Below are 27,500 nucleotides of genomic sequence, written 5' to 3'. Positions count from 1 at the left end.
TCTCTCTCTCTCCCTGTCTCTCTCTCTCTCTCTCTCCCTGTCTCTCTCTCTCTCTCTCTCTCCCTCTCTCTCTCTCTCTCTCTCTCTCTCTCTCTCTCTCTCTCTCTCTCTCTCTCTCTCTCTCTCTCTCTCTCTCCCTCTCTCTCTCTCTCTCTCTCTCCCTCTCTCTCTCTCTCTCTCCCTGTCTCTCTCTCTCTCTCTCTCTCTCTCTCTGTCTCTCTCTCCTCTCTCTCTCTCTCTCTCCCTGTCTCTCTCTCTCTGTCTCTCTCTCTCTCTCTCTCCCTGTCTCTCTCTCTCTCTCTCTCCCTGTCTCTCTCTCTCTCTCTCTCTCTCTCTCTCTCTCTCTCTCTCTCCTCTCTCTCTCTCTCTCTCTCTCTCTCTCTCTCTCTCTCTCTCTCTCTCTCCCCTGTCTCTCTCTCTCTCCCCTGTCTCTCTCCCCCTGTCTCTCTCTCTCCCCCTGTCTCTCTCTCTCCCCCTGTCTCTCCCTTTCTCCCAACCCCAGTGTTTTATTCTTTGATGAGTTCACACAGAATATTTCTTGACCCTTGCATGGTTACACAGGTTCAGGCATTATACACACATGACTGACTGCTGAATAATACACACACACACACGCTTACACATGCTTACACACACACACGCTTACACACACACACGCTTACACATGCTTACACACACGCACACGCTTACACACACACACATACACGCGCACACACATACACACGCGCACACACACACCCCCTCTGACCCTCTCTCGTTCACTCCTCCCTCCCTACTTTTGGGTCCTGTTGGTTGCTGATGAAAAAGCAGAATAGGGCGGGAAGCAATCTGGTCTTTGTAAAATATGTATGATAAGAGTCAGGCGTGTAATCCGTCCACTGACATGATTACTCCGATGTTACTGCTGGTAATCCCTCCTGATTTACTTGCTGGTCAGAGCGCAGTCTTCAGAGGAGTGTGTGTGTGTGTGTCATTTTTCAAGATGTAGACTGGCAGCGTTATCCAACTCTTATTGGACCTGATCACAGTGCAGAAGTAGAGGATGCTGGTTTTAGTTTAATAGTAACCCAGGTCTATTTTACTTGTACAAATATGAATGTGGCTACTGTACTCGATACACATTCAAAAAGTTTTTACAACTGCTTATATTTTTGGGACTTGTGCAGCTGTATCTAACCACCTGGATAGAGATTGTGTGTGTGTTTGCTGAATTGTTTGAGAAGGGAGGATACAGTTGAATCTGAATTGCATAGACACACCCAAGGTGATGAATTTCATTCATGGCATGCTTTGAAACCTGATAAAAAGTCTAATTCGTTTCATCCTCCTCTACCATTTCTCCTCCTCCTCTTCCTCCTCCCCCTGTATGTCATAGAGCTGTGTAGAGCTCCACCCAGGACCCATTATGCCACACCAGGGTATCCTGCTCTAATTATTTCCTATAGCAGCCTATCCTATATATAGTGTCAGGCAGTCTTCAATGGTGCAAGGTGAATACAGCAGACAGGAAGGCCAACTATCTTCAGTGTGTCTTTGGTCTAATAGAAACCGCGTCTTGATTTTGACGTTTTGGGCAATTAAAACATTTTTTATGTTTAAACATTTTTTTTTTTTTAACCAGGTAGCTAGTTGAGAACACCTTTATTTAACCAGGTAGGCTAGTTGAGAACACCTTTATTTAACCAGGTAGGCTAGTTGAGAACACCTTTATTTAACCAGGTAGGCTAGTTGAGAACACCTTTATTTAACCAGGTAGGCTAGTTGAGAACACCTTTATTTAACCAGGTAGGCTAGTTGAGAACACCTTTATTTAACCAGGTAGGCTAGTTGAGAACACCTTTATTTAACCAGGTAGGCCAGTTGAGAACACCTTTATTTAACCAGGTAGGCTAGTTGAGAACACCTTTATTTAACCAGGTAGGCTAGTTGAGAACAAGTTCTCCTTTACAACTGTGACCTGGCCAAGATAAAGCATAGCAGTGCGACAAAAACAACACAGAGTTACACATGGGATAAACAAACGTACAGTCAATAACACAATAGAAAAAAATCTATATATAGTGTGTGTAAATGTAGTAAGATTAGGGAGGTAAGGCAATAAATAGGCCATAGTGGTGAAATAATTACAATTTAGCATTAACACTGGAGTGATAGATGTGCAGATGATGATGTGCTAGTAGAGATACTGAGGTGCGAAAGAGCAAGAAGATAAATAACAATATGGGGATGAGGTAGTTGGGTGTGCTATTTACAGATGGGCTGTGTAAGGGTGCAATGATCGGTAAGCTGCTCTGACAGCTGATGCTTAAAGTTAGTGAGGGAGATATAAGTCTCCAGCATCAGTGATTTTTGCAATTCGTTCCAGTCACTGGCAGCAGAGGACTGGAAGGAAAGGCAGCCAAAGGAGGAGTTGGCTTTGGGGATGACCAGTGAAATATACCTGCTGGAGTGCGTACTGCGGATGGGTGTTGCTATGGTGACCAGTGAGCTCAGATAAGGCATGGTTTTACCTAGCATAGACTTATAGATAACCTGGAGCCAGTGGGTTTGGCGACAAATATGAAGCAAGGGCCAGCCAGCGAGAGTACAGGTCGCAGTGGTGGGTAGTGACCTCAGATACCCACCACTGCGGCCTGTATGCTCTCGCTGGCTGACCCTCGCTTCTCATTTGTCGCCAAACCCACTGGCTCCAGGTCATCTATAAGTCTGCTAGGTAAAGTCCCCCCTTATCTGAGCTCACTGGTCACCATACTGAGCCATATTGGGCCTTGTGACAACGGATGGCACTGTGATAGACTATATCCAGTTTGCTGAGTAGAGTGTTGGAGGCTATTTAGTAAATGACCTTGTCGAAGTCGAGGATCGGTAGGATATTCAGTTTTACGAGGGTATGTTTGGCAGCATATGTGAAAGAGGCTTTGTTGCGAAATAGGAAGCCGATTCTAGATTTAATTTTGGATTGGAGATGCTTAATGTGAGTCTGGAAGGAGAGTTTACAGTACAACCAGACACCTAGGTATTTGTAGTTGTCCACATACAGTGGGGCAAAAAAGTATTTAGTCAGCCACCAATTGTACAAGTTCTCCCACTTAAAAAGATGAGAGGCCTGTAATTTTCATCATCGGTACACTTCAACTATGACAGACAAAATGAGGAAAAAAAATCCAGAAAATCACATTGTAGGATTTTTAATGAATTTATTTGCAAATTATGGTGGAAAATAAGTATTTGGTCAACTACAAATAAGCAAGATTTCTGGCTCTCACAGACCTGTTTAAGAGGCTCCTCTGTCCTCCACTCGCTACCTGTATTAATGGCACCTGTTTGAACTTATTATCAGTATAAAAGACCTGTCCACAACCTCAAACAGTCACACTCCAAACTCCACTATGGCCAAGACCAAAGAGCTGTCAAAGGACACCAGAAACAAAATTGTAGACCTGCACCAGGCTGGGAAGACTGAATCTGCAATAGGTAAGCAGCTTGGTTTGAAGAAATCAACTGTGGGAGCAATTATTAGGAAATGGAAGACATACAAGACCACTGATAATCTCCCTCGATCTGGGGCTCCACGCAAGATCTCACCCCGTGGGGTCAAAATGATCACAAGAACGGTGAGCAAAAATCCCAGAACCACACTGGGGGACCTAGTGAATGACCTGCAGAGAGCTGGGACCAAAGTAACACACTACGCCGCCAGGGACTCAAATCCTGCAGTGCCAGACGTGTCCCCTGCTTAAGCCAGTACATGTCCAGGCCCGTCTGAAGTTTGCTAGAGAGCATTTGGATGATCCAGAAGAAGATTGGGAGAATGTCACATGGTCAGATGAAACCAAAATATAACTTTTTGGTAAATACTAAACTCGTCGTGTTTGGAGGACAAAGAATGCTGAGTTGCATCCAAAGAACAACATACCTACTGTGAAGCATGGGGGTGGAAACATGATGCCTTGGGGCTGTTTTTCTGCAAAGGGACCAGGACGACAGATCCGTGTAAAGGAAAGAATGAATGGGGCCATGTATCGTGAGATTTTGAGTGAAAACCTCCTTCCATCAGCAAAGGCATTGAAGATGAAACGTGGCTGGGTCTTTCAGCATGACAATGATCCCAAACACACCGCCCGGGCAATGGAGTGGCTTCGTAAGAAGCATGTCAAGGTCCTGGAGTGGCCTAGCCAGTCTCCAGATCTCAACCCCATAGAAAATCTTTGGAGGGAGAAGTCAATGTTGCCCAGCAACAGCCCCAAAACATCACTGCTCTAGAGGAGATCTGCATGGAGGAATGAGCCAAAATACCAGCAACAGTGTGTGAAAACCTTGTGAAGACTTATAGAAAACGTTTGACCTCTATCATTGCCAACAAAGGGTATATAACAAAGTATTGAGAAACTTTTGTTATTGACCAAATACTTATTTTCCACCATAATTTGCAAATACATTCATTAAAAATCCTACAATGTGATTTTCTGGATTTTTTTTTTCTTCTCATTTTGTCTGCCATAGTTGAAGTGTACCGATGATGAAAATTACAGGCCTCTCTCATCTTTTTAAGTGGGAGAACTTGCACAATTGGTGACTGACTAAATACTTTTTTGCCCCACTGTATTCAAAGTCAGAACCGTCCAGAGAGAGTAGTGCTTCTAGTCAGGCAGGCGGGTGTGGGCAGCGATCGATTGAAGAGCATGCATTTAGTTTTACATGCATTTAGTTTTACTTGCATTTAAGAGCAGTTGGAGTCCAAGGAAGGAATGTTGTATGGCATTGAAGCTCGTCTGGAGTTTAGTTAACATAGTGTCCAAAGAAGGGCCAGAATTATATAGAATGGTGGAGTCTGCGTAGAGGTGGATCAGAGAATCACCAGCAGCAAGAGCGACATCATTGATATAGACAGAGAATCGTTCGGAGTCGGCCCTAGAATTGAACCCTGTGGCATCCCCGTAGAGACTGGCAGAAGTCCGGACAACAGGCCCTCCGATTTGACACACTGAACTCTATCTGAGAAGTACTGGGTGAACCAGGCGAGGCAGTCATTTGAGAAACCAAGGCGGTTGAGTCTGCCGATAAGAATGAGGTGATTGACAGAGTCAATCCTTGGCCAGGTCGAGGAAGACTGCTGCACAGTACTGTCTTTTATTGATGGCGGTTATGATATCGTTTAGGACCTTGAGCGTGGCTGAGGTGCACCCATGACCAGCTTGGAAACCAGATTGCATAGCGGAGAAGGTACGGTGGGATTTGGAATGGTCAGTGGTCTGTTTATTAACTTAGCTTTCGAAGACCTTAGAGATGCAGGGTAGGATAGATATAGGTCTGTAACAGTTTGGGTCTAGAGTGTCTCCCCCTTTTGAAGAGGGGGATGACTGCAGCAGCTTTCCAATCTTTAGGGATCTCAGACAATACGAAAGAGAGGTTGAACAGGCTAGTAATAGGGGTTGCAACAATTGTGGTGGATAATTTTAAAGAGGGTCCAGATTAGAGGTAGACTGATTATGATTTTTCAACGCCGATACCGATTACTGGAGGACAAAAAAGCCGATACCGATTTTAATTGGCCGATTAAAAAAATGTATTTGTAATAATGACAATTACAACAATACTGAATGAACACTTATTTTAACTTTAATATAATACATCAATAAAATCAATTTAGCCTCAAATAAATAATGAAACGTATTCAATTTGGTTTAAATAACGCAAAAACAAAGTGTTGGAGAAGAAAGTAAAAGTGCAATATGTGCCATGTAAGAAAGCTAACGTTTAAGTTCCTTGCTCAGAACATGAGACCAAATGAAAGCTGGTGGTTCCTTTTAACACGAGTCTTCAATATTCCCAGGTAAGTTTGAAGTTGTAGGAATTATAGGACTATTTCTTTCTATACCATTTGTATTTCATGAACCTTTGACTATTGGATGTTCTTATAGGCACTTTAGTATTGCCAGTGTAACAGTATAGCTTCCGTCCCTCTCCTCGCTCCTACCTGCGCTCGAACCAGGAACGCATCGACAACAGCCACCCTCGAAGCAGCGTTACCCATGCAGAGTGAGGGGAAACAACCACTCCAAGGCTCAGAGTGAGTGACGTTTGAAACGCTATTAGCGCGCACTCCGCTAACTAGCTAGCCATTTCACATCACATCGCTACACCAGCCTAATCTCACCAGCCTAATCTCGGGGGTTGATAGGCTTGAAGTCATAAACAGCAGAGCTGCTGGCAAAACGCACGGAAGTGCTGTTTGAATGAATGCTTATGAGCCTGCTGGTGCCTACCATCGCTCAGTCAGACTGCTATATCAAATCATAGACTTAATTATAACATAACACACAGAAATGCGAGCCTTGGGTCATTAATATGGTCGAATCCGGAAACTATCATCTCGAAAACAAGACGTTTATTCTTTAAGTGAAATACAGAACCGTTCTGTATTTCATCTAATGGGTGTCATCCATAAATCTAAATATTCCTGTTACATTGCACAACCTTCAATGCTATGTCGTAATTACGTAAAATTCTGGCAAATTAGTTTGCAATTAGCCAGGCGGCCCAATGAGCATTGCATCGATTATATGCAACGCAGGACACGCTAGATAAACTAGTAATATCATCGACCATATTTAGTTATAACTAGTGATTATGATTAAGTTTAATGCTAGCTAGCAACTTACCTTGGCTTCTTACTGCATTCGTGTAACAGGCAGGCTCCTCGAGAGGCAGGTGGTTAGAGCGTTTGATTAGTTAACCGTTGCAAGATTGAATCCCTGAGCTGACAAGGTAAGAATCTGTCGTTCTGCACCTGAACAGACAAGGTAAAAATCTGTCGTTCTGCACCTGAACAAGGCAGTTAACCCACCGTTCCAAGGCCGTCATTGAAAATAAGAATGTGTTCTTAACTGACTTGCCTCGTTAAATAAAGATAAAAAAAACAAAAAACAATTGGCGTCCAAAATTACAGATTTCCGATTTGTTGTGAAAACTTGAAATCGGCCCTAATTAATCGGCCATTCGATTAAATCGGTTGACCTCTAGTCCAGATTTTCTAGCCCAGCTGATTTGTACAGGTCCAGGTTTTGCAGCTCATTCAGAACATCAGCTATCTGGATTTGGGTGAAGGAGAAGTGGGGGGTCTTGGGAAGTTGCTATGGGGGGGTGCAGAGCTGTTGGCCGGGGTAGGGGTAGCCAGGTGGAAAGCATGGCCAGCCGTAGAAAAATGCTTATTTAAATTCTTGATTATCGTAGATTTATCGTGGTGACCGTGTTACCTAGCCTCAGTGCAGTGGGCAGCTGGGAGGAGGTGCTCTTATTCTCCATGGACCTCAGTGGCTCAACTTTTTGCAGTTTGTGCTACAGGATGAGAATTTCTGTTTTAAAAAGCTAGCCTTTGCTTTCTTAACTGACTGTGTATATTTGCTCCTAACTTCCCTGAAAAGTTGCATATCACGGGGGTTATTCGATGCTAATGCAGAACGCCACAGGATGTTTTTGTGCTGGTCGAGGGCAGTCAGGTCTGGAGTGAACCAAGGGCTGTTTTTAGTTCAATTTTTTTTTAATGGGGCATGCTTATTTAAGATGGTGAGGAAGGCACTTTTAAAGAATAACCAGGCATCCTCTAAGATGTAAAGGGACTTGCTATGTTGGGCCTGCTATAAGTAGCCATATCCTGTGTGTGTGTGTGTGTGTGTGTGTGTGTGTGTGTGTGTGTGTGTGTGTGTGTGTGTGTGTGTGTGTGTGTGTGTGTGTGTGTGTGTGTGTGTGTGTGTGTGTGTGTGTGTGTGTGTGTGCGCGCGTGTGTGCTTTTCTCCTACCACCCAGTGCACTTTTCTTCTACCACCCACACACTCTTCTCTGGCCTCCAAGCACAGGTATCTGGTAATGGTATGATAACTTGCTGACCTGCCTTCACAGGTCAGTCCCTTCTTAGCAGGTCAGAGTCAACATGCCTTGACCTGGTGCTCATGGATTAGAGGTGAGAGGTCAGGGACCTTGACTAACTTTAACCCTGTGAAGGACTACATATTTAAAAGCTAGACTGACTGAGAAATACACTAGTTCTAAGCTGTCGTGCTGTACCTTCTCTCACATATGATGTAAGGTAAGTGGTTTACCATGGCGGTTCCCCCCAGTGTATTTCCTTCCTGTGGCAGGTTGTAACCTGAGACGGAGCGTAATAATCTTGGGCTCTCCCTTTTAAGTGTTGTGTATCAGAGCCTCACAACCTTACCTGGTCTAGGCTCTGCCAGGCCCTGCAAAGAACCCTCCATTTACCTGGTCTAGGCTCTGCCAGGCCCTGCAAACAACCCTCCATTTACCTGGTCTAGGCTCTGCCAGGCCCTGTAAACAACCCTCCATTTACCTGGTCTAGGCTCTGCCAGGCCCTGCAAACAACCCTCCATTTACCTGGTCTAGGCTCTGCCAGGCCCTGCAAACAACCCTCCATTTACCTCTGCCAGGCCCTGCAAACAACCCTCTAGGTTTCTGCCAGGCCCTGCAAACAACCCTCCATTTACCTGGTCTAGGCTCAAACAACCCTCCATTTACCTGGTCTAGGCTCTGCCAGGCCCTGCAAACAACCCTCCATTTACCTGGTCTAGGCTCTGCCAGGCCCTGCAAACAACCCTCCATTTACCTGGTCTAGGCTCTGCCAGGCCCTGCAAACAACCCTCCATTTACCTGGTCTAGGCTCTGCCAGGCCCTGCAAACAACCCTCCATTTTGGCATCATAGTGACCGGAGGAAGGACAAGGCAGGGCAGCTGTGCCCTCTGCAGAACCATGCCTAACTCATGCCTAACTAATATCAAATTGTATTTGTCACATATGCCGAATAAACAGGTGTAGTAGACCTCCTTACTTACAAGCCCTTAACCAACAATGCCGTTTTTAAGAAAATATTTACTAAATAAAGTAAAGAAATAATAAAAAGTACCAATATTGAGGCTATATACAGGGGGGTACTGTTACCGAGTCAGTGTGGGGGTACAGGTAATGAGTAATGAGGCTATATACAGGGGGGTACTGTTACCAGAGTCAGTGTGGGGGTACAGGTTAGTAATGAGGCTATATACAGGGGGGGTACTGTTACCGAGTCAGTGTGGGGGTACAGGTTAGTAATGAGGCTATATACAGGGGTAGGGGTACTGTTACCGAGTCAGTGTGGGGGGGTACAGGTTAGTAATGAGGCTATATACAGGGGGGGTACAGGTACTGTTACCGAGTCAGTGTGGGGGTACAGGTTAGTAATGAGGCTATATACAGGGGGGTACTGTTACCGAGTCAGTGTGGGGGTACAGGTTAGTAATGAGGCTATATACAGGGGGTACTGTTACCGAGTCAGTGTGGGGGTACAGGTTAGTAATGAGGCTATATACAGGGGGTACTGTTACCGAGTCAGTGTGGGGGTACAGGTTAGTAATGAGACTATATACAGGGGGTACTGTTACCGAGTCAGTGTGGGGGTACAGGTTAGTAATGAGGCTATATACAGGGAGGGGTACTGTTACCGAGTCAGTGTGGGGGTACAGGTTAGTAATGAGGCTATATACAGGGGGGGGTACTGTTACCGAGTCAGTGTGGGGGTACAGGTTAGTAATGAGGCTATATACAGGGGGTACTGTTACCGAGTCAGTGTGGGGGTACAGGTTAGTAATGAGACTATATACAGGGGGTACTGTTACCGAGTCAGTGTGGGGGTACAGGTTAGTAATGAGGCTATATACAGGGGGGGTACTGTTACCGAGTCAGTGTGGGGGTACAGGTTAGTAATGAGACTATATACAGGGGGTACTGTTACCGAGTCAGTGTGGGGGTACAGGTTAGTAATGAGACTATATACAGGGGGGGGTACTGTTACCGAGTCAGTGTGGGGGTACAGGTTAGTAATGAGGCTATATACAGGGGGGGGTACTGTTACCGAGTCAGTGTGGGGGTACAGGTTAGTAATGAGACTATATACAGGGGTACTGTTAGTCAGAGTCAGTGTGGGGGGGGTACAGGTCAGTGGGGGTACAGGTTAGTAATGAGACTATATACAGGGGGTACTGTTACCGAGTCAGTGTGGGGGTACAGGTTAGTAATGAGACTATATACAGGGGGGTACTGTTACCGAGTCAGTGTGGGGGTACAGGTTAGTAATGAGGCTATATACAGGGGGTACTGTTACCGAGTCAGTGTGGGGGTACAGGTTAGTAATGAGGCTATATACAGGGGGTACTGTTACCGAGTCAGTGTGGGGGTACAGGTTAGTAATGAGACTATATACAGGGGGTACTGTTACCGAGTCAGTGTGGGGGTACAGGTTAGTAATGAGGCTATATACAGGGGGTACTTAGTAATGAGGCTATATACAGGGGGTACTGTTAGTCAGTGTGGGGGTACAGGTTAGTAATGAGGCTATATACAGGGGGTACTGTTACCGAGTCAGTGTGGGGGTACAGGTTAGTAATGAGGCTATATACAGGGGTACTGTTACCGAGTCAGTGTGGGGGTACAGGTTAGTAATGAGGCTATATACAGGGGGTACTGTTACCGGGGGGTACAGGTCATACAGTGGGGGTGTACAGGTTAGTAATGAGGCTATATACAGGGGGTACTGTTACCGAGTCAGTGTGGGGGTACAGGTTAGTAATGAGACTATATACAGGGGGTACTGTATATACAGGGGGTACTGTTACGAGTCAGTGTGGGGGTACAGGTTAGTAATGAGGCTATATACAGGGGGTACTGTTACCGAGTCAGTGTGGGGGTACAGGTTAGTAATGAGGCTATATACAGGGGGTACTGTTACCGAGTCAGTGTGGGGGTACAGGTTAGTAATGAGGCTATATACAGGGGGTACTGTTACCGAGTCAGTGTGGGGGTACAGGTTAGTAATGAGGCTATATACAGGGGGTACTGTTACCGAGTCAGTGTGGGGGTACAGGTTAGTAATGAGGCTATATACAGGGGGTACTGTTACCGAGTCAGTGTGGGGGTACAGGTTAGTAATGAGGCTATATACAGGGGGTACTGTTACCGAGTCAGTGTGGGGGTACAGTGTGGGGGTACAGGTTAGTAATGAGGCTATATACAGGGGGGTACTGTTACCGAGTCAGTGTGGGGGTACAGGTTAGTAATGAGGCTATATACAGGGGGTACTGTTACCGAGTCAGTGTGGGGGTACAGGTTAGTAATGAGGCTATATACAGGGGGTACTGTTACCGAGTCAGTGTGGGGGTACAGGTTAGTAATGAGGCTATATACAGGGGGTACTGTTACCGAGTCAGTGTGGGGGTACAGGTTAGTAATGAGGCTATATACAGGGGGTACTGTTACCGAGTCAGTGTGGGGGTACAGGTTAGTAATGAGACTATATACAGGGGGGGGTACAGGTTAGTAATGAGGCTATATACAGGGGTACTGTTACCGAGTCAGTGTGGGGGTACACTGTTACCGAGTCAGTGTGGGGGTACAGGTTAGTAATGAGGCTATATACAGGGGTACTGTTACCGAGTCAGTGTGGGGGTACAGGTTAGTAATGAGACTATATACAGGGGGTACTGTTACCGAGTCAGTGTGGGGGTACAGGTTAGTAATGAGGCTATATACAGGGGTACTGTTACCGAGTCAGTGTGGGGGTACAGGTTAGTAATGAGACTATATACAGGGGTACTGTTACAGGGGGTAGTCAGTGTGGGGGTACAGGTTAGTAATGAGACTATATACAGGGGGTACTGTTACCGAGTCGGTGGGGGGTACGAGTGAGATATACAGGGGTACTGTTACAGTCAGTGTGGGGGTACAGGTTAGTAATGAGGCTATATACAGGGGTAGTTACCGAGTGTGGGGGTACAGTGTGGGGGTACAGGTTAGTAATGAGACTATGTACAGGGGGTACTGTTACCGAGTCAGTGTGGGGGTACAGGTTAGTAATGAGACTATATACAGGGGGTACTGTTACCGAGTCAGTGTGGGGGTACAGGTTAGTAATGAGGCTATATACAGGGGGGTACTGTTACCGAGTCAGTGTGGGGGTACAGGTTAGTCGAGGTAATTGAGGTAATATGTACATGTAGGTCGGGGGAAAGTGACTATGCATAGATAATAAACAGCAAGTAGCAGCAGTGTAAATGAAAAAAAAAGAATGGGAGCTTGGGTCAATGAAATAGTCCGGTGGCCATTTGATTAGCTGTTCATCAGTCTTATGGCTTGGGGGTAGAAGCTGTTAAAAGCCTCTAAAGGATCCACCCCCTTTCCCCCCAATTTTCGCCTAAAATGACATGCCCAAATCTAACTGCCTGTAGCTCAGGACCTGAAGCAAGGATATGCATGTTCTTGATAACATTTGAAAGGAAACGCTTTGAAGTTTGTGGAAATGAATGTAGGAGAATATAACACATTAGATCTGGTAAAAGATAATACAAAGAAAAATCCAACTGTTTTCTTTGTATTTGTTTTGTACCATCTTTGAAATGCAAAAGAAAGACCCTAATGTATTATTCCAGCCCAGGCGCAATTTAGATTTTGGCCACTAGATGGCAGCAGTGTATGTGCAATGTTTTAGACTGATCCAATGAACCATTGCAAGTCTGTTCAAAATGTTGTATCAAGACTGCCCAAATGTGCCTAATTGGTTTATTAATAACTTTTCAAGTTCATAACTGTGCACTCTCCTCAAACAATAGCATGGTATTCTTTCACTGTAATAACTACGGTATATTGGACAGTGCTGTTAGATTAACAGGAATTTAAGCTTTCTGCCAACATCCGACATGTCTATGTCCTGGGAAATGTTCTTGTTACATACAGCCTCATGCTAATCACATTAGCTCAACCGTCCCGAGGGTGGGACACTGATCTGTAGAGATCCTTAAGAGGTTTAAGAAGCCTTTTGGACCTAGACTTGCACTCCGGTACCGCTTGCCGTGCAGAAGTAGAGAGAACAGTCTGACAATGGGGGCTGGAGTCTTTGGCAATTTTTAGGGCCTTCCTCTGACACCGCCTGGTATAGAGGCATCCTGCCATCCAGGACGTAGCCCCAGTGATGTTCTGGGCTGTACGCACTACCCTCTGTAGCACCTTGCATTTGCCATACCAGGCGGTGATGCAGCCATGCTCTTGATGGTGTAGCTGTATTACTTTTTGAGGATCTGAGGACCCATGCCAAATCTTTTCAGTCACCTGAGGGGGAATAGGCATTGTTGTGCCCTCTTCACAACTGTCTTGGTGTGTTTGAACCATGATAGTTTGTTGATGTGGACACCAAGGAACTTCAGGCTCTCAACCTGCTCCACTACAGCCCAGTCAATGAGAATGGGGGTGTGCTTGGTCCTCCTTTTCCTGTTGTCCACGAACATCTCCTTTGTCTTGATCACGTTGATGGAGAGGTTGTTGTCCTGGCACCACAATGCCAGGTCTCTGACCTCCTCCCTATAGGTGGTCTCATTGTTGTCGGGGACCAGGCCTACCACAGTTGTTGTCTGCAGACTTAATGATAGTGTCGGAGTCATGCTTGGCCACTCAGTCGGGGGTGAACAGGGAGTACAGGAGGGGACTAAGCACGCACCCCGAGGGCCAATGTGTTGAGGATGAGGTTGCCAGATGTGTTGTTACCCACGCTTACCACCTGGGGGCGGCCCGTCAGGAAGCTCAGGATCTAGTTGCAGAGGGAGATGTTTAGTCCCAGGGTCCTTAGCTTAGTGCACTCAAAGCTCTTCACTATGGTGTTGAACGCTGAGCTGTAGTCAATGAACAGCATTCTCACATAGGTGATCCTTTTTGTCCAAGTGGGAAAGGGCATTATGGAGTGCAATAGAGATTGTCATCTGTTGGGGCGGTATGTGAATTGGAGTGGGTCTAGGGTTTCTGTGATGATGGTGTTGATGTACACTACAAATTCAGGTAAACGATCATCCATGTCGGCATTGAATGCTCCACCATGACATTTGTTTGTATTCTCAAAACGTTTGTAGCCAACATCTGCAGACTTGACTAAAAACTGTTTCTGATAGGCCTGTTTGTATTTAGTTCCCACAAAATGCAAGATAATGAGGAAAACGTGTTCCTTTTTAATCGAGATCTGCTTCCTTAGCTTAGTCAGCATGAGGATGTTATTTATCTCTTCTTCTCCTGTTCAAGTCTTGTGAAGTTCTGTAGCCTGACCTCACAGTGACTTCCTCTACATTGGCATGGCAACACAGAACTTCTGTATAATCATCAATCAGTTACACCAACCCAGTACCATACGCTAGTGTAGTCGCTGGTGATTCGGTTCTGAATCCCTACCAGTCCTGTTTGCACGTCTGTAAAACTGACACATGTACCGTGTCGTCTGCGTAGAGGTGGATCAGAGACTCACCAGCAGCATTGAGGTGAGGACATATATATATATATATAAGTCAGGACCTATATATATATACATACAGAATGGTGTCGTCTGCGTAGAGGTGGATCAGAGACTCACCAGCAGCATACATACATATACATATATATATATATATATATATATATATATATATATATATACAGAATGGTGTCGTCTGCGTAGAGGTGGATCAGAGACTCACCAGCAGCATACATACATATACATATATATATATATATATAGAGAATGATGTCGTCTGTGTAGAGGTGGATCAGAGACTCACCAGCAGCATACATACATATATATATACAGAATGGTCCTTCTGTAGCTCAGTTGTCGCATGGCTGTAACGCCAGGGTAGTGGTGGATCAGAGACTCACACATGACAGCATACATACATATATTATATATTATATATTATTATTATTAGAATGATATTACGTCTGTGTAGAATGGTGTCGGTGGATCAGAGACTCACCAGCAGCATACATACATATATATATACAGAATGGTGTCGTCTGCGTAGAGGTGGATCAGAGACTCACCAGCAGCATACATACATATACATATATATATATATATACAGAATGGTGTCGTCTGTGTAGAGGTGGATCAGAGACTCACCAGCAGCATACATACATATACATATGGTGGTCCTATCTGTAGCTAGTATATACAGAATGGCGCTGTAACGTCAGGGTAGAGGTGGATCAGAATGACTCACCATGACAGCATACATAAATGGCATATATTATTATTATTATATTATTATTATTATTATATATTATAGAATGATGTCAGAATGGTGTCGTAGAGGTGGATCAGAGACTCACCAGCAGCATACATACAGAATATACATCATACATATATACATATATATATATATATACAGAATGGTGTCGTCTGGGTAGAGGTGGATCAGAGACTCACCAGCAGCATACATACATATACATATATATATATATATACAGAATGGAGTATACTCTATCAGAGAAGTAGTTGGTAAACCAGGCGAGGCAATCATCTGAGAAACAGACGTGTATCTGCTTTAACAACAAATGGGCCTCACAATGGGCCTCACAATGGGCCTCACAATGGGCCTCACAATGGGCCTCACAATGGGCCTCAAGATCGCATCACTTTATTTCTGTGCATTCAAATTGCTATCAACAAAATGCAGTTGTGTTCGAACCCAGGGTCTCTGGTGGCACGGTTGGCGCTGCAGTACAGCGCCCTTAAGCCCTATCTTCTGTATACCACCCCTACCTTGTTACAACACGACTGATTGGCTCATGCATTAAGAAGGACAGAAATTCCACAAATTAACTTTTAACAAGGCACACCTGTTAATTGAAATGCTTTCCAGGTGACTACCTCATGAAGCTGGTTGAGAGAATGCCAAGTGTGTGCAAAGCTGTCAAGGCAGAAGAATCTCAAATATAAAATGTGCACTATCGTTCAAAAGTTAGGGGTCACTTAAAATTGTATTTTTTATTTTTATTTTTAAGAAAAGCGCTTTTGTTGTTCATTGAATAACATCAAATAGATCAGAAACACAGTGTAGGCATTGTTAATGTTGTAAATTACTATTGTAGCTGGAAACGGCTGATTAAAAAAATATATATATTTTTTTAATGGAATATCTACATAGGCGTACAGAGGCCCATTATCAGCAAGTCCTGTGTTCCAATGGCGCGTTGTGTTAGCTAATCCAAGTTTATAATTTTAAAAGGCTAATTGATTGTTAGAAATCCCTTTTGCAATTATGTTAGCACAGCTGAAAACTGTTGTGCTGATTAAAGAAGCAATAAAACTGGCCTTCTTTAGACTAGTTGAGTATCTGGAGCATCAGCATTTGTGCGTTCGATTTACAGGCTCAAAATAGTCCTTTCTTCTGAAACTCGTCAGTCTTTTCTTGTTCTGAGAAATGATGGTTATTCCATGCGAGAAATTGCCAAGAAACTGAAGATCTCGTACAATGCTGTGTACTACTCCTTTCACAGAACAGCGCAAACTGGCCCTAACCAGAATGGAAAGAGGAGTGGGAGGCTCCGGTGCACAACTGAGCAACAGGACAAGTGCATTAGTGTGTCTAGTTTGAGAAACAGACGCCTCACAAGTCCTCAACTGGTAGCTTCATTAAACAGTACCCACAAAACAGCAGTCTCAATGTCAACAGTGAAGAGGCGACTCTGGGATGCTGGTCTTCTAGGCAGAGTACCTCTGTCCAGTGTCTGTGTTATTTTGCCCATCTTAATCTTTTATTTTTATTGGCCAGTCTGAGATATGGCTTTTTCTTTGCAACCCTGCCTAGAAGGCCAGCATCCCGGAGTCACCTGAACTAGTGTCATCAGCCCTTACTCATGTAACATGCTACTGTACATAGCTCAGATACATCATATGCCTGACTAGGACTGTTACTCTATACGTGTGTGTGTGTGGGGGGGGGGGGGTACTACTACAAATTGTTAATTATTATTATGACAGACCAATTATTTCACTTATAATTCACTGTATCACAATTCCAGTGGGTCAGAAAGTTGACTGTGCCTTTTAAAACAGCTTGAAAATTTCAAAAAAATGATGTCATGGCTTTAGAAGCTTCTGATAGGCTAATTGACATCATTTCAGTCAATTGTGTACCTGTGGATGTATTTCAAGGCCTACCTTCAACCTCAGTGCCTCTTTGCTTGACATCATGGGAAAATCAAAAGAAATCAGCCAAGACCTCAGGAAAAAATATTGCAGGATGAAGTCTGGTTCTTCCTTGGGAGCAATTTCCAAACGCCTGAAGGTATCACGTTCATCTGTACAACCGTACGCAAGTATAAACACCATGGGGCTGCGCAGTCGTCATACAGCTCAGGAAGGAGACTCGTTCTGTCTCCTAGAGATGAACATACTTAGGTGCAAAAAGTCAGGAATTGTTAAAAAATGAGTTTAAATGTGTGTATGTAGACTTCAACTGTACACTTGCTAACGTGCTGAGACCAACTGTAAGTAAGTGTAAGTCAGAAGTTTATATACACCTTAGCCAAATAAATGTAAACTAAGTTTTTCACAATACCTGACATTTAATCCCAGTAAAAATTCCCTGTCTTAGGTCAGTTAGGGTCACCACTTTATTTTAAGAATGTGAAATGTCAGAATAATAGCAGAGAGAATGATTATTTCACCTTTTTATTTCTTTCATCACATTCCCAGTGGGTCAGAAGCTTACTTAAATACACTCAATTAGTATTTGGTAGCATTACCTTTTAAATTGTTTAACTTGGAGTCAAACGTTTTGGGTAGCCTTCCACAAGCTTCCCACAATACACCTCCTGACAGAGCTGGTGTAACTGAGTCAGGTTTGTAGGCCTCTTTGCTCGCATACACTTTTTCAGTTCTGCCCACAAATTTTCTATAGGGTTGAGGTCAGGGCTTTGTGATGGCCACTCCAATACCTTGACTTTGTCGTCCTTATGCCATTTTGCCTCAACTTTGGAGGTGTGCTTGGGGTCATTGTCCATTTGGAAGACCCATTTGCGTCCAAGCTTTAACTTCCTGACTGATGTCCTGAGAAGTTGCTTCAATATATCCTCATAATTATGTTTCCTCATGATGCCATCTATTTTGTGAAGTGCACCAGTCCCTCCTGCAGCAAAGCACCCCACCAACATGATACTGCCACCCCCGTGCTTCACGGTTGGAATGGTGTACCTCGGTTTGCAAGCCTCTCCCTTTTTCCTCCAAACATAACGGTGGTCATTATGGCCAAACAGTTCTATTTTTGTTTCATCAGACCAGAGGACATTTCTCCCAAAAGTACGATCTTTGTCCCCATGTGCAGTTCCAAACCGTAGTCTGGCTTTTCTGTGGCGGTTTTGGAGCAGTGGCTTCTTCCTGGCTGAGCGGGCCCGTCAGATTATGTTGATATAGGACTGTGGATACAGATACTTTTGTACCTGTTTCCTCCAGCATCTTCACAAGGTCCTTTGCTGTTGTTCTGGGATTGATTTGCACTTTTGATTTCCATTTTCTGTAATTTTCTAAGCTTTATAAAGGCACAGTCAAATTAGTGTATGTAAACTTCTGACTCACTGGAATTGTGATACAGTGAAATAATGGTTGGAATGCACAAAGTAGTTGCCCTAACCGACTTGCCAAAACTATAGTTTGTTTGAGTGGTGTGAAAAACAAGTTTTAATGTCTCCAACCTTCGTGTATGTAAATGCTGAAACCAGAGACATAATATGCCAGTTGAAAATATTCTGATTTGTGTTTTTCCAAGAAACACAAAATCCAGTGCTAACAGATTCCCCACTCTCCATTTCCTCATTCTCCTCCCTACTCCTCCAGATATCCAGGAGTTTTATGAAGTGACCTTACAGGAAGGCCAGACATCTGTAGAGCCAGTCAAGCCTGCAGAGCCCCCAGCTCCCCCTGTCACCCTGTGGGACTTCTCCAGCCTTCCCTCCCCCTCTACAGCTGTCACCTCTGACACCCTGCCCAGCAGCCTTACGTCCAGCATAGAGGTAAGCAAACTTTATAGCACTGTGAAGAGTACTTATTTGCACCTTGTTTGGTAAAAGCCCTGTTTTATATTTTGCCCAAATCTGGCAACCCACTCCACTAGAACGGATGTGATATAATGCCAGACTGCTGCTCACTGTTCCTATAGGCTTGCTGTGGCAACTGGCAACCCGCTCACTGTTCCCGTGCTCTATGTTTCTGGCTGTGTGCCCAGTCACCATACATTGCACTTTACGTGTTTAGGCTTAGGTTTTAGTCTTGAGTGTGTGTGTGTGTGTGTGTGTGTGTGTGTGTGTGTGTGTGTGTGTGTGTGTGTGTGTGTGTGTGTGTGTGTGTGTGTGTGTGTGTGTGTGTGTGTGTGTGTGTGAGAAAATGCTGATCCTCTTGTATAATTAATGTAGACCACAGTAGTGTGGCTTCAGTACTGCTGGCTGTCTGTGAGATGAGATGATGTGGAGCATACGCCCCTCCTCTGCCCCCTCTTTGTCCTCTGCCCCCTCTTTGTCCTCTGCCCCCTCTTTGTCCTCTGCCCCCTCTTTGTCCTCTGCCCCCTCTTTGTCCTCTGCCCCCTCTTTGTCCTCTGCCCCCTCTTTGTCCTCTGCCCCCTCTTTGTCCCTCTGCCCCCTCGTTCCCTCTGCCCCCTCCCCTCTGCCCCCTCGTGGTCCCTCTGCCCCCTCGTGGTCCCTCTGCCCCCTCGTGGTCCCTCTGCCCCCTCGTGGTCCCTCTGCCCCCTCGTGGTCCCTCTGCCCCCTCGTGGTCCCTCTGCCCCCTCGTGGTCCTCCGTCTACTACACTCATACTGTGGTTCTACCATAGAAATGGAATCCATAGAAAGGCCTTGGAACTTCTAACCTTGGCAATGTGACTGGCAAACTCATGGATACCCTCCCAATTGGTGCCTGACCTCGTTTAGTCAGCTGGTGGATTGTTTGGTCATTGGCTGTTGATTGACAGCGTTTAATTTTTTTTTATCAAGCGGTCACAAGTATTATATATTAATTTTTTATGGCACACGAGACGGCTGTCTGATTCCCACCTGTCGGAGTGGACTAATCCGTTGCTGCGGCGGGGATGGTACAGTCCATCACTCTAAGACAGGCTTCGGCAACGTAAGGCACGTGCCCACTCCACTAGAACGGGGATGGTACAGTACATCACTAAGACAGGCTTCGGCAACATAAGGCACGCGCCACTAGAACGGGGATGGTACAGTCCATCACTAAGACAGGCTTCGGCAACATAAGGCACGCGCCACTAGAACTGGGATGGTACAGTCCATCACTCGAAGACAGGCTTCGTACTCCACTAGAACATGGTACAGTCCATCACTAAGACAGGCTTCGGATGGTAAGGCACGTCCAGAACGGGGATGGTACAGTCCATCACTAAGACAGGCTTCGGCAGTCCATCACTCGAAGACAGGCTTCGGCAACGTAAGGCACGCGCCCACTCCACTAGAACATGGTACAGTCCATCACTAAGACAGGCTTCGCGCCCGCCCACCCCACTAGAACGGGGATGGTACAGTCCATCACTAAGACAGGCTTCTGCAACGTAAGGCACGCGCACACCCCACTAGAACGGGGATGGTACAGTCCATCACTAAGACAGGCTTCGGCAACGTAAGGCACGCGTCCACTCCACTGGAACGGGGATGGTACAGTCCATCACTAAGACAGGCTTCGGCAACGTAAGGCACGCGCCCACTCCACTAGAACGGGGATGGTACAGTCCATCACTCGAAGACAGGCTTCGGCAACGTAAGGCACGCGCCCACTCCACTAGAACGGGGATGGTACAGTCCATCACTCGAAGACAGGCTTCGGCAACGTAAGGCACGCGCCCACTCCACTAGAACGGGGATGGTACAGTCCATCACTCGAAGACAGGCTTCGGCAACGTAAGGCACGCGCCCACTCCACTAGAACGGGGATGGTACAGTCCATCACTCTTAAGACAGGCTTCGGCAACGTAAGGCACGCGCCCACTCCACTAGAACGAGGTATTTGCCTTGGCGTGCCTCCCCCAAAAAAAGTCTAAAAAATAAGTGAAATTGTATTTGTTTTTCGATAAATGGCTACTGCTTTGGACTGTGAGAGTATTCCACAGCCTACAGTATGTGAAGAATAATGTTTCTTGGGTATAATTTGAAATGTTGATTCAATAAGGAGAGTGTGACTAAAATGGCCAAGGCACATCTCTCTTTGATTGTTAGGGTCTATCACTTCCCCATGACTTATATCACCAGCAGTATGTTTACCGTCCATTCCCATCATTTCTAATCTACACTGTTTGCTTGGTTACGTTAATTTCTGTTAATGCATTCAATATATCATTATTACAATTGTTTACCGTATTCATTGTCCGTGTGAACACCTTCGGAGAGGTGTCCTGTCCTCCCGTTATCTCATCTTGAATTCTCAGGAAGTGTTACCTCTGTCCTTAATAATGAACTTTTTTTTGTATTGAGAGAGATAAAATGGGGGGGGGGGGGTTATAGCCATAGATATAGCACCCTGATATTAGACTTTGTGTGGCATCACAATAGTTAGGCACAACTACTAAGCCGCTTGGAAGACGTCATTGTGTGTTCATGCCTAATATCAAACAGTCAGTTTGTTCTGTGTTGCTGCTTTCCATTCATTGCCATTTTATTTTAGCTGTATATTATGCTGGAGCCTTCAAGGTACTGAGTCTGAAAGGGATTTGCAGTCACCACCCTTGTCAGCTTGGTAATAATCCATATTCTCATATTTGATATTGCAATGTCCCTGTTTAATTGTTCAAGCAATGTTTCTCTGTAAGACCTTCGTTTAGTTAAAGTTTAAGCTACGTTTTAAAGGATATCTTTTCATGGCAACGTCTTTGTTGAAATGAATTGATTGTCTCTCTCTCCCCTCCTCCCTGTCAATAACCTGGCCTTGGTAGGACTCTCCCCTCCTAACAGAAATACTCCTTGTGCTAGGAAAATCTTTTTCTGTCGAGTTCAGGCACGTAAGTACTCTGTTTAGACGAGGTGTGTTCTGTTCTGTCACTCCATGTCTACAGGTCTATCAGAAACTATTCAGACCCCTTCCCTTTTTCCACATCCACAGAATTATTCTAAAATTGAATAAATGTTAAAAAAATCCACACTACACTACAATACCCCATAATGACAAAGCAAAAATAAGTTGTTTTTTTAATGTTTGTAAATGTATTACAATAACAAAACAGATATACCTTATTTATGTATGTATTCAGAACCTTTGCTACGAGACTCGAAATAAATCTCAGGTGCATCCTGTTTCCATTGATCATCCTTGAGATATTTCTACAACTTGATTGGAGTCTCACCTGTGATTAAATTCAATTGATTGGACATGATTTGGAAAGGCACACACCTGTCTATATGTCCCACAGTTGATGACAGTGCATGTCAGAGCAAAAACCAAGCTATGAGGTTGAATGAATCGTTCGTAGAGCTCTGAGACAGGATTGTGTCAAGGCACAGATCTGGGGAAGGGTACCAAAACATTTCTGCAGCATTGAAGGTCCCCAAGAACACAGTGGCCGCCATCATTCTTAAATTGAAGTTCAAGACTCTTCCTAGAGCTGGCAGCCTGGCCAAACTGAGTAAATGGGGGAGAAGGGCCTTGTTCAGGGAGGTGACCAAGAACCCGATGGTCCCGATGGTCACTCTGACAGAGCTCCAGAGTTCCACTGTGGAGATGGGTGTCCTTCTGGAAGGTTCTCCCATCTCTGCAGCACTCCACCAATCAAGCCTTTATGGTAGAGTGGCCAGGCGGAGGCCACTCCTCAGTAAAAGGTACATGACTACATTACCTGCTAAAAGGCACATGACCTGCTATGAGTTTCCCAAAAAGCACCTAAAATTCTCAGGTCTGATGGAACCAAGATTGAACTCTTTGGCCTGAATGCCAAGCGTCATATCGGAAGGAAACATCTGGAGGAAACCTGACACCATCCCTATGGTGGTGCATAGTGGTGGCAGCATCATGCTGTGGGGATGTTGTTCTGAGGAGGGGACTGGGAGACTAGTCAGGATCGAGGCAAAGATGAACAGAACAAAGTATAGAGATCCTTGATGAAAACCTGCTCCAGAGCGCACAGGACCTCCGACTGGGGTAAAGGTTCTCGTTCCAGGACAATGACCCTAAGCACACAGCAAATACAATGGAAGAGTGGCTTCGGGACAAGTCTCTGAATGTCCTTGAGTTGCCCAGCCAGAGCCTGGACTTGAACCCGATCGGACATCTCTGGAGAGACCTGAAAATAGCTGTGCAGTGATGCTCCCCATCCAACCTGACAGAGTTTGAGAGGAGCATTACATACACAGAGAGGTTGGAGCAGGAGACTGTTACATACACAGAGAGGTTGGAGCAGGAGACTGTTACATACACAGAGAGGTTGGAGCAGGAGACTGTTATATACACAGAGAGGTTGGAGCAGGAGACTGTTACATACACAGAGAGGTTGGAGCAGGAGACTGTTACATACACAGAGAGGTTGGAGCAGGAGACTGTTATATACACAGAGAGGTTGGAGCAGGAGACTGTTATATACACAGAGAGGTTGGAGCAGGAGACTGTTATATACACAGAGAGGATGGAGCAGGAGACTGTTACATACACAGAGAGGATGGAGAGGTTGGAGCAGGAGACTGTTACATACACAGAGAGGATGGAGAGGTTGGAGCAGGAGACTGTTATATACACAGAGAGGTTGGAGCAGGAGACTGTTATATACACAGAGAGGTTGGAGCAGGAGACTGTTACATACACAGAGAGGTTGGAGAGGTTGGAGCAGGAGACTGTTACATACACAGAGAGGTTGGAGCAGGAGACTGTTACATACACAGAGAGGTTGGAGCAGGAGACTGTTACATACACAGAGAGGTTGGAGAGGTTGGAGCAGGAGACTGTTATATACACAGAGAGGATGGAGCAGGAGACTGTTACATACACAGAGAGGTTGGAGCAGGAGACTGTTATATACACAGAGAGGTTGGAGCAGGAGACTGTTATATACACAGAGAGGATGGAGCAGGAGACTGTTATATACACAGAGAGGATGGAGCAGGAGACTGTTACATACACAGAGAGGTTGGAGCAGGAGACTGTTATATACACAGAGAGGATGGAGCAGGAGACTGTTATATACACAGAGAGGTTGGAGCAGGAGACTGTTATATACACAGAGGTTGGAGCAGGAGACTGTTATATACACAGAGAGGTTGGAGCAGGAGACTGTTATATACACAGAGAGGATGGAGCAGGAGACTGTTACATACACAGAGAGGTTGGAGCAGGAGACTGTTATATACACAGAGAGGTTGGAGCAGGAGACTGTTATATAAACAGAGAGGATGGAGCAGGAGACTGTTACATACACAGAGAGGATGGAGCAGGAGACTGTTATATACACAGAGAGGTTGGAGAGGTTGGAGCAGGAGACTGTTATATACACAGAGAGGTTGGAGCAGGAGACTGTTATATACACAGAGAGGATGGAGCAGGAGACTGTTACATACACAGAGAGGTTGGAGCAGGAGACTGTTATATACACAGAGAGGATGGAGCAGGAGACTGTTATATACACAGAGAGGTTGGAGCAGGAGACTGTTATATACACAGAGAGGTTGGAGCAGGAGACTGTTATATACACAGAGAGGTTGGAGCAGGAGACTGTTATATACACAGAGAGGATGGAGCAGGAGACTGTTACATACACAGAGAGGTTGGAGCAGGAGACTGTTATATACACAGAGAGGTTGGAGCAGGAGACTGTTATATACACAGAGAGGATGGAGCAGGAGACTGTTACATACACAGAGAGGATGGAGCAGGAGACTGTTATATACACAGAGAGGTTGGAGAGGTTGGAGCAGGAGACTGTTACATACACAGAGAGGTTGGAGCAGGAGACTGTTATATACACAGAGAGGTTGGAGAGGTTGGAGCAGGAGACTGTTATATACACAGAGAGGTTGGAGAGGTTGGAGCAGGAGACTGTTATATACACAGAGAGGATGGAGCAGGAGACTGTTACATACACAGAGAGGTTGGAGCAGGAGACTGTTATATACACAGAGAGGTTGGAGCAGGAGACTGTTATATACACAGAGAGGATGGAGCAGGAGACTGTTACATACACAGAGAGGATGGAGCAGGAGACTGTTATATACACAGAGAGGTTGGAGAGGTTGGAGCAGGAGACTGTTACATACACAGAGAGGTTGGAGCAGGAGACTGTTATATACACAGAGAGGTTGGAGAGGTTGGAGCAGGAGACTGTTATATACACAGAGAGGTTGGAGAGGTTGGAGCAGGAGACTGTTACATACACAGAGAGGTTGGAGCAGGAGACTGTTATATACACAGAGAGGTTGGAGAGGTTGGAGCAGGAGACTGTTATACACAGAGAGGTTGGAGCAGGAGACTGTTATACACAGAGAGGTTGGAGCAGGAGACTGTTATACACAGAGAGGTTGGAGCAGGAGACTGTTATACACAGAGAGGTTGGAGCAGGAGACTGTTATACACAGAGAGGTTGGAGCAGGAGACTTGTAACGTCATACCCAAAAATACTGTTTTTGCTTTGTCATTATGGGTTATTGTGTGTAGATTGATGAGAGGGGCAAAACGGATACATTTTATAATAAGGCTGTAACGTAAGGAAAATATGGAAAAAGTCAAGGGGTCTGAATACTTTCTGAACTCACTGTATCTGCCTCATGGCATGATGTCATCCAGTCACTCACCAGGCTCTGATTTCTGGTAGATTCCATATACTCCTGGTACCATTTCACTCCTGGTCTCGGTCCCCGAAATGTCATTGTCCCATTCGTCCACTCTTACCTAGGCCTACACCAGACTTGGTGCCTCTGATAACTGGACATTTTTTTTAAAATGTGTCATTACTTATCACATCTCTTACTTGTAGTTAAGAAGAAGGGTTCGCCACACTTGCTGCAAATGAGTTCTGCTTTTCTATCATCTATCAGTGTTAGACAGTTTTTGTCCCCGTTTGCTTTCTGCGGCTGTTGTGTTAGCGTTGCTAGTGAGGGAGAGTGGAGGGAGCCAGTGAGGAGTCTGTCCACTCTGGGCTTAGCGTTGCTAGTGAGGGAGAGTGGAGGGAGCCAGTGAGGAGTCTCTGGGCTTAGCGTTGCTACCAGTGAGGAGTCTGTCCACTCTGGGCTTAGCGTTGCTAGTGAGGGAGAGTGGAGGGAGCCAGTGAGGAGTCTGTCCACTCTGGGCTTAGCGTTGCTAGTGAGGGAGAGTGGAGGGAGCCAGTGAGGAGTCTGTCCACTCTGGGCTTAGCGTTGCTAGTGAGGGAGAGTGGAGGGAGCCAGTGAGGAGTCTGTCCACTCTGGGCTGTGCCTTTAGGGAAGTCATTTGACGGCTTCATGCTCCACAGAACACCATCTGAGAACCAGACTGTTGGAATATTAATATGTTTAGACCTCCCTGGAGGTCACTGGGCCTCTAATATTTACCTGCTGACATCCTCTTGTTTTTTATTTTAATATTGAGGTCTGGGAGCTTTCCATACGTTTAGTTGATACATGACGTATATAGAGAATATTATGTTTTACAGAATATTACATTGGAAATGTTGCTGTATTTCAAATGTGTGATTTGAGTGAGTTTCATTGTAATCGATTCAATTGAGGGTTGATTTTTCTTCCAACTCGTTAGGTTGTTAAAGCTGCCCGTTATGACAAAGCGTTCCTTGATTAGCACAGTTTTAGACCAGCAGCAGCCTAGAGAGTTTTCATCTAAATAATGAGACTGTAGGGGTTAAGAATACACCAGCGCCCTACACATCATCCTACACTACTGTGGGGTTCTGTAGCCCACATGGCTCTGACTACCTGCGCTGAAATGATGTGCGGGTGGGAGCGCAATGCTCCTGTGAACGCGCCAGCCTATCGTGCGCGTTCGTAGCTACTTGAGCGGCTATTATCAGTGGAAGCGAATGGAGCATCCTCTTTTATCCACTCATGCCCGCCCCTCCGTTAACCTGCGAAACAAAGGACGCTGACCTCACCATGGAAGGACTTTTGACTCACCGAGGCAGTGTGTGCTGTGCTGACTACACGCGGTAGTTGTGTGGTCGTAAGGAGCTCGTGGTGGATCATTATGAGATGCTGAGCGGTCCGGGGCTGCTGCAGTGTTCGGGAGAATGGACTGCTTGTGCATTGTTACCACCAAGGTAAGCAAGCTGGAGTTGCATGCCTGGTAGTTGACCAGATGCGCGCAGAGAGAGCGCATCGTTGATTTGAAGTAGTGGATCTTTTTTTCTCCAGTTGGCATGCTTCATAATACAGGAATTAACCATCACAAACCAGCTTAATCTGATTTGTCACAGCTCGAGTACATTTGATATTTTATACATAAATACACAGGTGCTCAATTAGCCTAATGGCATGTTTGTTGTAGGTAACAGGATTGGCAGTTAATCTGAGACCTATTTACTGTAGGCAATTTACCAGGGTTTTGCAAAGGATTTTGGTTTGCTTTAACAAAGTCAGTAATACTGCATAACACCAACAGCGCCGGCTTGAAAGTTATTGGACTTTGAACCATTTCATTAGAGGATTCTCACGATGCTGATTAGTCAAAGTAGCCTATATAGCCTATCTGAGGGGAGA

General features: G+C 45.3%; 1 protein-coding gene across 8 annotated transcripts in view; it reads left to right on the top strand.

Annotated features, from left to right (window-relative positions):
• The window catches only part of LOC123996580 (disks large homolog 1-like), a 320,554-nt gene that overhangs the window by 7,854 nt on the left and 285,200 nt on the right, over positions 1–27,500 (top strand). For all 8 annotated transcript variants that reach the window (XM_046300045.1, XM_046300039.1, XM_046300038.1 and 5 more), the window contains exon 3: positions 18,672–18,847. In XM_046300045.1, the coding sequence (XP_046156001.1) occupies positions 18,672–18,847 (176 nt within the window). The remainder of the gene's footprint in view (positions 1–18,671; positions 18,848–27,500) is intronic.

The sequence above is a fragment of the Oncorhynchus gorbuscha genome, linkage group LG15 (assembly GCF_021184085.1).
Source record: "Oncorhynchus gorbuscha isolate QuinsamMale2020 ecotype Even-year linkage group LG15, OgorEven_v1.0, whole genome shotgun sequence".
In the NCBI taxonomy this organism is placed as follows: Eukaryota; Metazoa; Chordata; class Actinopteri; order Salmoniformes; family Salmonidae; genus Oncorhynchus; species Oncorhynchus gorbuscha.
This window is presented reverse-complemented; position numbering and strand designations above follow the sequence as displayed.